The sequence below is a fragment of the Zonotrichia leucophrys genome, chromosome 25 (genome assembly GCF_028769735.1).
Source record: "Zonotrichia leucophrys gambelii isolate GWCS_2022_RI chromosome 25, RI_Zleu_2.0, whole genome shotgun sequence".
NCBI lineage: Eukaryota > Metazoa > Chordata > Aves > Passeriformes > Passerellidae > Zonotrichia > Zonotrichia leucophrys.
The window spans coordinates 1863861-1878425 of NC_088194.1; the positions used below are offsets into that span (position 1 = coordinate 1863861).

The window sequence follows — 14565 nt, forward strand, 5'->3', positions numbered from 1 at the left end:
CCCAGCCTTGGGGACACCGTGGTGGCCAACACCAGGCGCCATCACCCCAGGGACAATGGCATCACCCCAAGGCTGGCATCACCCCAGGGACAATGGCATCACCCCAGGGACAATGCCACCACCCCAAGGACAATGCCATCACCCCAAGGTGGACAATGCCATCACCCCAAGGGACAAAAGCACTGCCTTGAGGACAGTCCCCTTACCCTGGGGACACCATGGTGGCCCCACCAAGCTGCCACACCAGGTGGCATCACCCCAAGAGACAATGGCATCACCCCAGGGACAATGCCATCACCCCAAGGTGGCATCCAAACCCCAGGACAACACAGCACTGCATCACGAGTACAGTCCCCTTGCCCTGGGACAACCATCACCCTTGGGGACCCCTGTGGATGGCCCACCAAGGTGCTACACCAGGTGGCATCACCTCAGGGACAACACCATCACCCCAAGGGACAATGCCATCACCCCAGGGACAATGCCATCACCCCAAGGGACAATGCCATCACCCTAGGGACAATGCCACCACCAAAGGGACAATGCCATCACACCAGGGACAATGCCATCACCCCAGGGGTAACAGCACTGCCCTGGGGACATCACCCCAGCCTTGGGGACACCACCCCAGCCCTGGTGACACCGCGGTGGCCTGACCTGTGTCTGCCCCGGCCCAATGAAGAAGCGTTCCAGAACGTTCCCCAGGAAGGCCTGCACCTCCTCCCAGGGGTAGATGCTGTTGGAGCCGTCCAGGAGCACCACGATGTCCATGAAGGTGGAGCAGCCTGGCAGGGGACACGGTGACACCGGGGGTGGCAGCAGCGCCCGGGGGCTCCCAGGAGGTGCCACCCCACTCACGCTGGGCCGTGGGCGCCATGGTGGCCACCAGCTGCAGCTCCTGGTCCAGCTGGACGCAGCGGCCGGGGCTGAACACGGAGGTGCCGCATTGCTGGGACCAGAGCGGGGCACAGGCCTGGGGGCGAGGGGACACAGGGTCACAGCAGGGACAGCGCCACCCCCTGCCTCAGTTTCCCCACTCCTGACTCAGTTTCCCCATCCTGACTCAGTTTCCCTTTTCCAACCTCAATTTTCCCACTCCTCCCTCAGTTTTCCCGCTCCTCCTTCATTTCCCCCATTCCTGCCTCAGTTTCCCCACTCCTGACTCAGCTTCCTCACTCCCACCTCACTGCCCCCATTCCTGCCTCAGTTTCCCCATTCCTGCCTCAGTTTCCTCACTCCTCCCTCAGTTTCCCCATTCCTCCTTCATTTTCTCCATTCCTGCCTCAGTTTCTCCGTCCCTCCCTCAGTTTCTCCATTCCTGACTCAGTTTCCCCACTCCTGACTCAGTTTCCTCACTCCCACCTCACTGCCCCATTCCTGCCTCAGTTTCCCCTTTCCCGCCTCAGTTTCCCCATTCCCGCCTCAGTTTCCCCTTTCCCGCCTCAGTTTCCCCACTCCTCCTTCAGTTTCCCCTTTCCCGCCTCAGTTTCCCCCATTCCTGCCTCAGTTTCCCCATTTCCTGCCTCAGTTTCTCCATTCCTGCCTCAGTTTCCCCGGCCGTGCCTCAGTTTCCCCGCTCACCACCAATCCCCCGTCCTCGGCCTCCGCCAGGGTCATGCCCAGGTGCCCGGCGCTGCTGCTGAGCCACGGAACGGCAGCGCCTTGGGGACAGCGGGGACAAAACGGGGGTGAGCGCCTCGGGGGAGACCCCAAAACCTCAGCAGGGTCTGGGGTGTGGGGGGACCCCCAGAGTGCGGCACCCCCAGCTGGAATGGGGAGGGTTAGGGAGCCCCAAAATATCCCCTAAACCCACAGGGACCCCCAAACCCACAGGGACATCCCCCAGACCCCCAAGGAACCCCCAAATTCACAGGGGACCCCCCAAACCCACAGGGACATCCCCCAAAATCCAAAGGAACCCCTCAAGTTCACAGGGACTCCTCAAATCCCCAGGGAACCCCCAAACTCCCAAAGTACCCCCAAATTCACAGGGACCCCCAAACCCACAGGAACATCCCCCAGACCCCCCAAATTCACAGGGGACCCCAAACTCACAGGAAACAGAGAGAGTCAGAGCCAGAGGGAGCCCCAAAACTTCCCCCAAATCCACATGGAACCCCCAAAACCCCCAGAAATCCCAAAGTCCACAAGGACCCCCAAACACCCATGGAATCACCAAACCCACAGGGACCCCCCCCCAAAACCCCCATGCAACCCCCCCAAATTTCACCCCCAGGGACCCCCAAAACTCACAGGGACCCCCCAAACTCACAGAGACCCCCCCAAATTTCCCCCCATGGGTACCGAGGTTGGCCTTGGCACAGGAGGACTTTTGGGGTCCCATGTGGGACCCTTCAAACCCAAAACCCCCCAAAAATCCCAAAGCCCACAGGGACCCCCAAATCCCCCAGGGACCCCTAAAACCCAGAGGGACCCCTAAATCCATGGGGACAGCCCCAAAACCCACAAAAATCCCAAAGTCCACAGAGACCCCTCAAACCCCCAGGGACCCCCCAAATTTCACCCCTCATGGCCTTGGCACAGGAGGAGTTTAGGGGTCCCATGTGGGACCCCTCAAACCCCCAGAGAACCCCAAACACACAGGGAACCCCCAAATCCACAGGGAACCCCCAAATCCCACAGGGAACCCCCCAAAACCCACAGAGACGCCCCCCAAACCCACAGGGATCCCCAAATTTCACCCTCAGGGACCCCCAAACCCCCAGGGACTCCCCAGATTTCACCCTCAGGGACCCCCAAACCCACAGAGACGCCCCCCAAACCCCCAGGGACCCCCCAAATGTCCCCCTCCCCGTGGGTACCGAGGTTGGCCTTGGCACAGGAGGAGTTCGGGGCTCCCATGTGGCACCTGTAGATGTCCCCTCGGCCGTCGCCGTCCCACGGGGCCCCCACGAGCAGCCTGAGGGGACAAAATGGCGGGCGGGTGACACTGAGGGGACACCGAGGGCGTCACCGCCCCGTCCCCTCCCCCAGCACGGCTTTGGCCACGGTTTTTTACTTTTTTTGACTTTTTTTGGGGCGCCGTGCCAGGCTGTGCCGCCCACGCCTGTCTGTCTGTCTGTCCGTCCGTCTGTCTGTCCGGCCGCAGCCTCCTGCTCCTCCCGTGCTTCCCCTGCCCAGCCTCAACCTCCCCCTCCCTGCCTCAGTTTCCCTTTTCCAAACTCAATTTCCCCACTCCTGCCTCAGTTTCCCCTTTCCAACCTCAATTTCCCCATCACTCCTGCCTCAGTTTCCCCTTTCCTGCCCCATTTTTCCCCTTTCCAACCTTATTTTTTCCCTTCCCTGCTTCAATTTCCTTTTCCCCACCCATTTTCCCCCTCTCCCCGCCTCAACCTCGCCACTCCTGCCTCTGTTTCCTTTTTCCAGCCTCAATTTCCCCACTCCTGCCTCAGTTTCCCCTTTCCCACCCCCTCCTCACCTTTCCTGCCTCAGTTTCCCCACTCCTGACTCAGTTTCCTCTTTTCCTGCCTCAGTTTCCCCTTTCCTGCCCCATTTGCCCCCCTTTCCTACTTCATTTTTCCCCTTCCCTGCTTCAATTTCCTTTTCCCTCTCCCCACCGTTCCTGCCTCAGTTTCCCCATTCCTGCCTCAGTTTCTCCTTTCCCACCCCCTCCTCACCTTTCCTGCCTCCGTTTCCCCCTTTCCTCCCTCAGTTTTGCCACTCCTGCCTCAGTTTCCCCATTCCTGCCTCAGTTTCCCCATTTCCACCTCAATTTCCCATTCCCACCTCACTGCCCCCTTTCCTGCCTCAGTTTCCCCATTCCTGCCTCAGTTTCCCCTTTCCCACCCCCTCCCCACCTTTCCTCCCTCAGTTTTGCCACTCCTGCCTCAGTTTCCCCATTTCCACCTCAGTTTCCCATTTCTAACTGAGCTTCCCCATTCCTGCCTCAGTTTCCCCATTCCTGCCTCAGTTTCCCCACCTTTCGTGCCTCAGTTTCCCCCGGCTCTCACTCACCCCTTGTCCCCACCGCTGCCCCACTGCAGCACCCGGTACCCAAACTGGGACTCCGCTGGTCCCTGGAACACCCTGGGAGTGCCCACGTCGATGTTGAACCCCTCAGCGACCCCTGCGGAGGTGGAAATTCCTATTTTGGCTTTTTTTTCCCCCAAAAAAACCCATTTAAAAATAAAATTTTTCTATTAAAAATAATTTTTTTCCCATCAAAAATGAGAATTTCCCATTAAAAATAAAATTTTTCCCATTAAAAATAAAATTTTTCCCATTAGAACTAAGATTTTTTTCCGTTAAAAATAAGATTTTTCTCCATCAAAAATAAGAATTTTTTTCCATTAAAAATAAGATTTTTCCCATTAAAAACAATCTTTTTTTTCCATTAAAAATAAGATCTTTTTCCATTAAAAATAAGATTTTTTTCCCATTAAAAATGATTTTTTCCCATTAAAAATGAGATTTCCCATTAAAAATGAAATTTTTCCCATTAAAAATAAGATTTTTTTTCCCATTAAAAATTAGGTTTTTTCCCATTAAAAATGAGATTTTTTCCCATTAAAAATGAGATTTCCCATTAAAAATGACAATTTTCCATTAAAAATGAATTTTTTTCCATTAAAAATATAATTTTTTCTCATTAAAAATAAGATTTTTTTCCCATTAAAAATAAGATTTTTTTCCCATTAAAAATAAGATAATTTTTCCCATTAAAAATGAGATTTTTCCCATTAAAAATGAGACTTTTTCCATTAAAATTAAGATTTTTTCCCATTAAAAATAAGATTTTTCTCCATTAAAAATAAGATTTTGCCATTAAAATTAAGATTTTCCATTCAAAATTCCCGGTTTTAGTTCCTCTTCACTGAGTTCCCCTTCCCACCTTGAGCCCACTCTAAATTTGGTGTATCCCCTTGAGCCCGCCCTAAATTTAAAGAGATTTTGGTGTTTTCTCCCTCAAAAATAAATTAAATGGTGGAAAATGACCAAAATTTGTCGATTTTAAAGGGATTTTGGTGTTTTCTCCCTATTTAAAAAAATCCAAAATAAATTAAATGACAGGAAATGACCAAAACTATTTGGTTTTAAAGGGATTTTGGTGTTTTTTTCCCTCAAAAATAAATGATGGAAAATGACCAAAACTATTTGGTTTTAAAAGGATTTTGGTGCTTTTTCCCTCAAAAATAAATTAATTGGGGAGAAATGACCAAAATTGGTCGATTTTAAAGAGATTTTGGTGTTTTCTCCCTATTAAAAAAATCCAAAATAAATTAAATGGTGGAAAATGACCAAAACTATTTGGTTTTAAAAGGATTTTGGTGGTTTTTTTCCCTCAAAAATAAAATTAGAAGGGGGAAAATGACCAAAATTTGTCGATTTTACAGGGATTTTAGTGTTTTCTCCCTCTAAAAAAAATCCAAAATAAATTAAATGACAGAAAATGACCAAAACTAGTTGGTTTTAAAGGGATTTTAGCGGGTTTTTTCCCTCATAAATAAAATTAGGAGGGAGAAAATGACCAAAATTTGTTGATTTTACCCCAAAATCCCCCGCTGGAAATTCAGAGAGAAGGCAAGGAGGGAACCACACGTGGCTGCACTGGGATTATTCAAACTCCCAGACTTTAATCCCAATTCTGGTCCCAATTTCAGCCCCAAAAAGCCCCAAATAAATAAAAAAAGCCCCAAATAAATGGAATTTTTGGGTTTTACCTGGGAGCAGGATCAGGGCCAGGAGCAGCCCCCTCATGGCTGCAGCTCCGATTTCTGACTCCAAACGGGACAAAAATCCCCGAGTTTGGGTTTTTTTTTTTTTTTTCCTCTTTTTTTTTTTTCAGTTTATTTTTCCCTCCTCCTTCACCCTCAATTGGCCGCTAAAAATAAATGTGGTTTTGGATGGGAGGGAGGCGAAATTTCAGGGAAAAAAACCCAGCAAAGTGGTAAAAACACAGGGAAAAAAGGAGAAATAAGGGAGGAGTGGGGGCAGGATTTTTTGGGGGGTGTTCTGGATGATTGAAAGGGAATTTTTCCACTTTTTTCTGGGAGAATGAGGTGGGAAAAATGTGAATTTCCCCCAAGGATTGAAGCACAAAGATGCTGGATATTCTCTATGGGGACAGTCAGGTGGGAAAAGGGATTTTGGGGGGTCTGGGTGGATTTTTGGGTGAATTTTGGGTGGATTTTGGGTGGATTTTGGGTGGATTTTGGGTGGATTTTGGGTTGCCACGTCCTCCGGGTGACACTGGCACCACCCGGAGTTCAAAAAAAAGTAAAAAAAATAAAAAAAAGGGAAAAAAAAATCCAAAGTCTGCGAGTTAGGACAGAGGGAAAATTGTGCTGCCAGAGGTTGTGGGAAGGGCTGGAATTTTCAGGGGGAATGAAAAAAAAAAAAAAAAAAAAAAAAAAAAAAAAACCTCAAGGAATGAGGAGAAAAACAGAGAAAACGGACAAACAGCGAGTGTGCGGCCCCGGCGGCCAAACAGGGCCCTGCCCAGGGGAAACTGAGGCACGGGGGGGAAACTGAGGCATGGAGGGGAAACTGAGGCACGTAGGGGGAAACTGAGGCACAGGGACACCAGTTCAACCCAGTAGTCCCAGTCCAGCACTCCCAGTGCCCCCAGTTCAGCCCAGTGCTCCCAGTCCACCATTCCCAGCCCATCCCAGTTCAACCCAGTCCTCCCAGTCTGGCATTTCCAGCCCATCCCAGTGGTCCCAGTCCAGCATTCCCAGTTCAGCCCAGTACTCCCAGTTTAGCCCAGTGTCTCCAGCCCATCCCAGTGCTCCCAGTTCAGCCCAGTGACCCCAGTCCAGCATTCCCAGTCCATGATTCCCAGCCCATCCCAGTACTCCCAGTTCAGCCCAGTCCATCCCAATGCCCCCAAGCCCATCCCAGTGCTCCCAGTCCAGCATTACCAGTACCGCCAGTTCAGCACAGTGCCCCCAGTCCAGCATTCCCAGTTTAGCCCAGTATCTCCAGCCCATCCCAGTGCTCCCAGTCCAGCATTCCCAGTTCAGCCCAGTGCTCCCAGTTCAGCATTCCCAGTTCAGCCCAGTGTCTCCAGCCCATCCCAGTGCTCCCAGTTCAGCACAGTGACCCCAGTCCAGCATTTCCAGCCCATCCCAGTGCTCCCAGTCCAGCATTCCCAGCACCGCCAGTTCAGCCCAGTGACCCCAGTCCAGCATTCCCAGTACCGCCAGTTCAGCCCAGTGTCCCCAGTCCATGATTCCCAGCCCATCCCAGTGCTCCCAGTTCAACCCAGTCCATCCCAATGCCCCCAGCCCATCCCAGTGCCCCCAGTCCAGCATTCCCAGTTCAGCCCAGTGCCCCCAGTTCAGGGCCAGGTTTAGGTGGGGATCAGAACCGGGTTTAGGGGGACAGCAGAACCAGACTTAGGTGGGCACCAGAACCGGGTTTAATATCAGAACTGGGTTTAGTATCAGAACCAGGTTGAGGTGGGCATTAAAACCAGGTTTAGGCAACCATCAGAACCGGGTTTAGGTGGGCATTAGTACCAAGTTTAGGTGGGCATTAGTACCAGGTTTAACATCAGAACCAGATTTAGTATCAGAACCAGGCTCAGTATCAGAATCAGATTTAATATCAGAACCAGGTTCAGTGTCAGAATCTGGTTTAATATCAGAACCAGTTTTAGGGAGGCATTAAAACCAGGTTTAGGGGGCATCAGAACCGGGTTTAGTATCAGAACCAGGTTTAGGTGGGCATCAGAACCAGGCTCAGTATCAGAATCAGGTTTAATATCAGAACCAGGTTTAGGTGGGCATTAAAACCAGGTTTAGGTGGGCATCAGAACCAGGTTTAGGGGGCATCAGAACCAGGTTTAGGGGGCATCAGAACCAGGTTTAGGGGGCATCAGAACCAGGTTTAGTATCAGAACCAGGTTTAATATCAGAACCAGGTTTAATTTCAGAACCAGTTTTAGGGAGGCATTAAAACCAGGTTTAGGGGGCATCAGAATCAGGTTTAGTATCAGAAACAGGTTTAGGTGGGGATCATAACCAAGTTCAATATCAGAACCAGGTTTAGGTGGGCATTAAAACCAGGTTTAAGTAGGGATCAGAACCAGGTTTAGTGTCAGAAACAGATTTAGGATCAGAACCAGGTTTAAGGAGGGATCAGAACCAGGTTTAGTATCAGAACCAGGTTTAGTATCAGAACCAGGTTTAGGTGGGCATCAGAACCAGGTTTAGGGGGCATCAGACCCAGGTTCTTCCCCCAGAGGTGCTGGGCACTGAACCAGGGAATGGGCACGGCCCCAAGAGCTCCAGGAATGTTTGAGGCAGTGTTTGCTGCACTTTAATAATTAAATTATTCATTAATTAATTACACTGAGACGTGGGATCCCCACCCAATTCCCACCGGGATTCACATCTGCTCCAAAGCCTTTGGCACAGCCCAGGTGGGCCCAGGAGTTCAGGATGGGGCTCCCAAAAATCCTTCGAGATATTCCTGATCTTCCAAGGAAAATCTGGAATTTAATAATTTGGAGTTCCCAAAGAAAACCTTCAAGACATTCCTGCTCTCCCCAAGGACGATCTGCTTCTGGAATTTAAGAATATCCCAAAAATTCCTGCTTACCCAGGGACAGATCCAAGGACAATCTGACTCTGGAATTTAATTTGGAGCTCCCAAAAATCCTTCAAAACCTATTCCTGCTCCCCCCAGGACAATCTGCCTCTGGAATTTAATAATTTGGAGCCCCCAAAGCCATGGATTTATCCCTGACACCTGTTTTTTTCCCATTCTCCTCTCCCTGCACTCAGATTTTTTTTATTTTTTTTTTTTTTATAAGGCAGGAAAAAATTATCCAAACAATTTGGGGTTGGATTCATTATCTGGCACCAGAATCACCCCAAAACCATGGCTTCACCCCCCCAAAAAAAAAACATGAGAAACCCCCAGAAATCCTCATTTTCCAGCCCCAAATTCCACATTTTCCAGCCCCAAAATCCCACATTTTTCAACCTCAAATATTCCCTGTTGGTCAGTCCATATGAAAGGCTCTTCCCAGACAGAAAGGGGGAATGTTTAACCCCTATTTTTTTCCCTAAAATCCCTGGAAAAGTCAATAGGAAAAAACCACATTTTGAGAGTTGATGTCCTTTGTGGGATCCAATGCTGGAACTTTGTGGCTCCAAAGAGTCAGGAATGAAGGGAATGGCACTTCCAGAGGTGCCAAAACCCCCCAAAATCCCAAAAATTCCCAAGAAAACTACGGTTTCAGCTTGAGCCAGGGGTGCAGGATGGTGATGATGGAGAGCAGGGATGAGCTGAGCCCACACAACCCCACATTTTCCAACCCCAAATCCACATTTTCCAGCCCCAAAATCCCACATTTTTCAACCCCAAATATTCCCTGTTAGTCGCTCCATATGAAAGGCTCTTCCCACACAGAAAGGGGGAATTTTGAACCCCTATTTTTCCTTAAAAGTCAATAAGAAAAAAACACATTTTGGGGAGCTGATGTCCCTGTGGGATCCAATGCTGTCACTCCAAAGAGTCAGGAATGAAGGGAATGGCACCAACCAGTCACTTCCAGAGGTGCCAAAACCCCCCAAAATCCCAAAAATTCCCAAGAAAACTACGGTTTCAGCTTGAGCCAGGGGTGCAGGATGGTGATGATGGAGAGCAGGGATGAGCTGAGCCCACAGAACCCCACATTTTCCAACCCCAAATATTCCCTGTTAGTTGCTCCATATGAAAGGCTCTTCCCAGACAGAAAGGGGGAACATTAAACCCCCATTTTTTCCCTATAATTGCTCGAAAAGTCAATGGGAAAAACCACATTTTGAGAGTTGATGTCCTTTGTGGGATCCAATGCTGGAACTCTGTCACTCCAAAGAGTCAGGAATGAAGGGAATGGCACTTCCAGAGGTGCCAAAACTCCCCAAAATCCCAAAAATTCCCAAGAAAACTATGGTTTCAGCTTGAGCCAGGGGTGCAGGATGGTGATGATGGAGAGCACAGAGGAGCTGAGCCCACAGAACCCCACACTTTCCAACCCCAAATCCACATTTTCCAGCCCCAAAATCCCACATTTTCCAACCCCAAATATTCCCATTAGCTGGATCCATATGAAAGGCTCTTCCCAGACAGAAAGGGGGAACATTGAACCCCTAAAATTGCTGTAAAAATCAATGGGAAAAAACACATTTTGGGGAGCTGATGTCCCTGTGGGATCCAATGCTGCATCGAATGCTGGAACCTCATGGCTCCAAAGAGTCAGAATGATGGGAATGGCACCAACCAGTCACTTCCAGAGGTGCCAAAACCCCCCAAAATCCCAAAAATTCCCAAGAAAACTACGGTTTCAGCTTGAGCCAGGGGTGCAGGATGGTGATGATGGAGAGCAGCGACGAGCTGAGCCCACACAACCCCACCACGGCCGGGCTGCTCCTGCACAGCCCCAGCCTCTCCAGCGGGATCACCAGGTCGCAGGCATTGCGCAGCAGGTCCAGCAGCAGGGGGGGGTTGTCCCGCAGCACCTGCAGCAGGAGGTGCAGCTGGAGCTGCAGCTGCAGCCGCAGCTGCTGCAGCCGGCCCTGCCCCAGGGGCTGGGCGGGGCTCTCGCAGCTGCGGCCGCGCTTGCGGGCGGCCCCGGCGCGCTCCAGCAGCAGCCGCAGCTCGTAGGCGTCCCGGCTCAGGTTCACCACCAGGGTAAACAGGTAATACCTGGGGGAATAGGAGAGAGGGGAGAAGGGGCAGCACAAGGGTCTGGATGCTCCCAGTAGCTACAGAAATGCCCAGAGGGTGGGAAAGTCTAAGCTCGCCCATGGGATTGTATTTATCATTCTGCACAGGGGAATCCCAGTCCCTGTTCTCCCTTGAAAAAACCCATTTTTGCTTTTTCCCAGGGGGACCCCAATCCCTGCTCTCCCTCGGGAGTTCCAGTCCCTGCTCTCCCTCAGGAATTCCATTATTTATTTTCCCCACGGGAAGCCCAGTCCCTGCTCTCCCTTGAAAAAACCCATTTTTCCTTTTTCCCAGGGGAACCCCAGTCCCTGCTCTCCCTCGGGAGTTCCATTATTTATTTTCCCCATGGGAACCCCAGTCCCTGCTCTCCCTTGAAAACCCCATTTTTGCTTTTTCCCAGGGGAACCCCAGTCCCTGCTCTCCCTCAGAAATCCTATTCCCTACCCTGCCTTGAGAATTCCTCTTCCTGCTCTCCCTCGGGAATTCCATTCCTTATTCTCCACAGAGGAATCCCATTCCCTGCTCTCCCTCAGGAATCCTATTCCCTGTCCTCCCTTGGGAATTCCGTTATTTATTTTCTTCTGCTTTCCTCAGGAATTCTACTCCTTATTGTCCCCAGGGGAACCCCATTCCCTGCTCTTTCTCAGAAATCCTATTCCCTACCCTCCCTTGGGAATTCCTCTTCCTGCCCTCCCTTGGGAATTCCATTCCTTATTTTCCCCAGGGGAATCCCATTCCCTGCTCTCCCTCAGGAATTTCATTCTTTTCCCCATAAGAACTCCGTTCCCTGCTCCTCCTCAGGAATTCTACTCCTCATTCTCCCCATGGAAACTCCACTCCTTGCTCTCCCTCAGGATCCCATTCCTGCCCTCCCTTGAAAATCCCATTCCCTGCTCTCCCTTGGAAATCCCATTTTTCCTTTTCCCCAGGGGAACTCCATTCCCTGCTCTCCCTCAGGAATCCCATTTCCCGCTCTTCCTCAGAAATCCCATTCCTTATTTTCCCCAGGAGAATCCCATTCCCTGCCCTCCCTCAGGAATTCCATTCTTTATTCTCCTCAGGGGAACCCCAATCCCTGCCCTCCCTCAGGAATTCCATTATTTATTCTCCTCAGGGGAACCCCAATCCCTGCCCTCCCTCAGGAATTCCAGTATTTATTCTCCTCAGGAGAATCCCATTCCCTGCCCCCCTCAGGAATTCCATTATTTATTTTCCCCAGGAGAATCCCATTCCCTGCTCTCCCTCAGGAATTCCATTCTTTATTTTCCCCAGGGGAACCCCATTCCCTGCTCTCCCTCAGGAATTCCATTCTTTATTTTCCCCAGGAGAATCCCATTCCCTGCCCTCCCTCAGGAATTCCATTCTTTATTCTCCTCAGGGGAACCCCATTCCCTGCCCTCCCTCACGAATCCCATTCCTCATTTTCCCCAGGGCAATTCCACTCCCTGCCCACCCCACACACTCGAGCAGCCTTTCCCAACCTCAGGAATCTTCCCCAACCTCCTGTCTCACCTGAAGGACCCAAACCCCAATCCCGTCTCACCTGAAGGACCCAAACCCCAATCCCGTCTCACCTGAAGGACCCAAACCCCAATCCTGTCTCACCTGAAGGACCCAAACCCCAATCCCGTCTCACCTGAAGGACCCAAACCCCAATCCCATCTCACCTGAAGGACCCAAACCCCAATCCCGTCTCACCTGAAGGACCCAAACCCCAATCCCATCTCACCTGAAGGACCCAAACCCCAATCCTGTCTCACCTGAAGCACCCCAACCCCAATCCCGTCTCACCTGAAGGACCCAAACCCCAATCCTGTCTCACCTGAAGGACCCAAACCCAACCCCAATCCCATCTCACCTGAACGACCCAAACCCAACCCCAATCCCGTCTCACCTGAAGGACCCAAACCCCAATCCTGTCTCACCTGAAGGACCCAAACTCCAATCCTATCTCACCTGAAGGACCCAAACCCCAATCCTGTCTCACCTGAAGGACCCAAACCCCAATCCCGTCTCACCTGAAGGACCCAAACCCCAATCCTGTCTCACCTGAAGGACCCAAACCCCAATCCTGTCTCACCTGAAGGACCCAAACCCAACCCCAATCCCATCTCACCTGAACGACCCAAACCCAACCCCAATCCCGTCTCACCTGAAGGACCCAAACCCCAATCCCATCTCACCTGAACGACCCAAACCCAACCCAATCCCGTCTCACCTGAAGGACCCAAACCCCAATCCTGTCTCACCTGAAGGACCCAAACCCCAATCCTGTCTCACCTGAAGGACCTCTGGCTCCATTTCTCCATGGCCAGGCCGGGCAGGACCCCGCTTTTCCCGGCCCACAGGACGTTGTCACAGGCCAGGAACAGAGCGCGGTTCAGGTGGGACAGGGTGAGGCAGAAGCGCAGCACGGGGTCAGGGAGGTGCAGCGAGCGCTGGGCGCCCCCCAGGGCCTCGGCCGAGCCCCCCAAACGCAGCACTGCAAAAGGGGGGGAAAACGGGGGTGTGAGACCCCAAAATGTCCCTTAAAACCATCCTGAGTCCCCAAACGCAGCACTGCAAAAGGGGGGGAAACGGGGGTGTGAGACCCCAAAATCCCCCCTCAAAACCGCCCTGAGCCCCCTAAACACAGCACTGCAGGAGGGGGAAAACAGGGGTGTGAGACCCCAAAATGTCCCCTAAAATCGCCTGAGTCCCCCAAACGCAGCACTGCGAAAGGGGGGGGGAAAACGGGGGTGTGAGACCCCAAAATGTCCCTTCAAAACCACCCTGATCCTCCCCAGAGTCCCCCAAACGCAGCACTGCGAAAGGGGGGGAACAGGAGTGTGAGACCCCAAAATCCCCCCTCAAAACCGCCCTGAGCCCCCCAAACGCAGCACTGCAAAAGGGGGGGAAAACGGGGGTGTGAGACCCCAAAATCCCCCCTCAAAACCGCCCTGAGCTCCCCAAACGCAGCACTGCAAAAGGGTGACACCGAAGGTGTGAGACCCCAAAATGTCCCTCAAACCCAACCTGATCCCCCTTCACCGCCTCAGCCGAGCCCCCCAAACACAGCATTACAGGGAGAGGGGGACACCAGGGGTGTGAGACCCCAAACTTCCCCCTCAAAACCCCCCAAAGGCAGCACTACAGGAGGGGGGGACACCAGGGGGTGTTACCGGGGGTGTGAGACCCCAAATGTCCCCTCAAACCCATCCTGACCCCCCACACCGCCTCAGTCGAGCCCCCAAATGCAGCATTAGAGGAGGGGGCACCGGGAGTGCACAGACCCAAAATCCCCCTCAAAACCCCCCAAAGGCAGCACTACAGGAGGGGGGGACACCAGGGGGTGTTACCGGGGGTGTGAGACCCCCAAGTTCCCCCTCATACCCCCCCTGTCCCCCCCAGCCCCACTCACGCTTGCGGCCCAGGCTCAGGTGCGCCTCCAGCTGTTGCAGCCGGCTCAGGGTCCCGGAGCTGCCCCCGGAGCGGCTCAGCGCGGCCCCGGCCAACACACAGGCGTACTGGGCGGCCCTGGGGACAACGAGGGAGTCACGGGGGGGCACCGGGGACATCACCGGGGACCCCCCGTTCTCTGGGATCGCCTCTCCGCCCCGGGACACCCCCTCCCCTGCCCGCGGAACAGCGGCCGCACCTGAGGAGGCGCTCCCGGGCCTGGCTCTGGGCGCTGAAGCGCACCCAGGCCTCCATGGCGCGGGCCCGGTACCGAGCCCGGTACGGCGGCGTCACTTCCGTCACGGCCGCGGCTCCTTCCTATTGGCGGAGCGCGGAGCCGCCCACTTTGACCAAAACAGAGCCCGTGAATGGGCGGCAGGGTAATCTCCGCCTCTAAATCTGTGTCCAAGAGTTTGATTGGTTTGTTTTGTCATTAATTGCTTCTGC

At 52.5% G+C, this 14565-nt stretch overlaps 2 protein-coding genes across 5 annotated transcripts in view; both read right to left on the bottom strand.

Moving 5' to 3' along the window:
* The window catches only part of ITGA10 (integrin subunit alpha 10), a 28980-nt gene extending 23208 nt beyond the window's left edge, over positions 1–5772 (bottom strand). For 3 of the 4 annotated variants that reach the window (XM_064732646.1, XM_064732644.1, XM_064732643.1), the window contains exons 1-6: positions 5682–5772; positions 3976–4087; positions 2823–2920; positions 1582–1661; positions 859–973; positions 658–785 (exon numbers count right to left, since the gene is read on the bottom strand). In XM_064732646.1, coding sequence (XP_064588716.1) covers positions 658–785; positions 859–973; positions 1582–1661; positions 2823–2920; positions 3976–4087; positions 5682–5718 — 570 coding nt within the window. In that variant the 5' untranslated portion in view covers positions 5719–5772. Of the gene's footprint in view, positions 1–657; positions 786–858; positions 974–1581; positions 1662–2304; positions 2315–2822; positions 2921–3975; positions 4088–5681 lie in introns of those variants that run through there. The other variant, XM_064732645.1, reaches the window with a different exon arrangement.
* Positions 5773–8256: 2484 nt separating this feature from the next.
* Positions 8257–14453, bottom strand: PEX11B (peroxisomal biogenesis factor 11 beta). The gene is made up of 4 exons (XM_064732635.1): positions 14318–14453; positions 14081–14196; positions 12961–13162; positions 8257–10659 (listed from the first exon to the last, which is right to left on the bottom strand). The coding sequence occupies exons 1-4, from the start codon at positions 14371–14373 to the stop codon at positions 10290–10292; spliced, it is 744 nt and encodes a 247-aa protein (XP_064588705.1). The 5' UTR covers positions 14374–14453; the 3' UTR covers positions 8257–10289.
* Between the last annotated feature and the right edge of the window lie 112 nt (positions 14454–14565).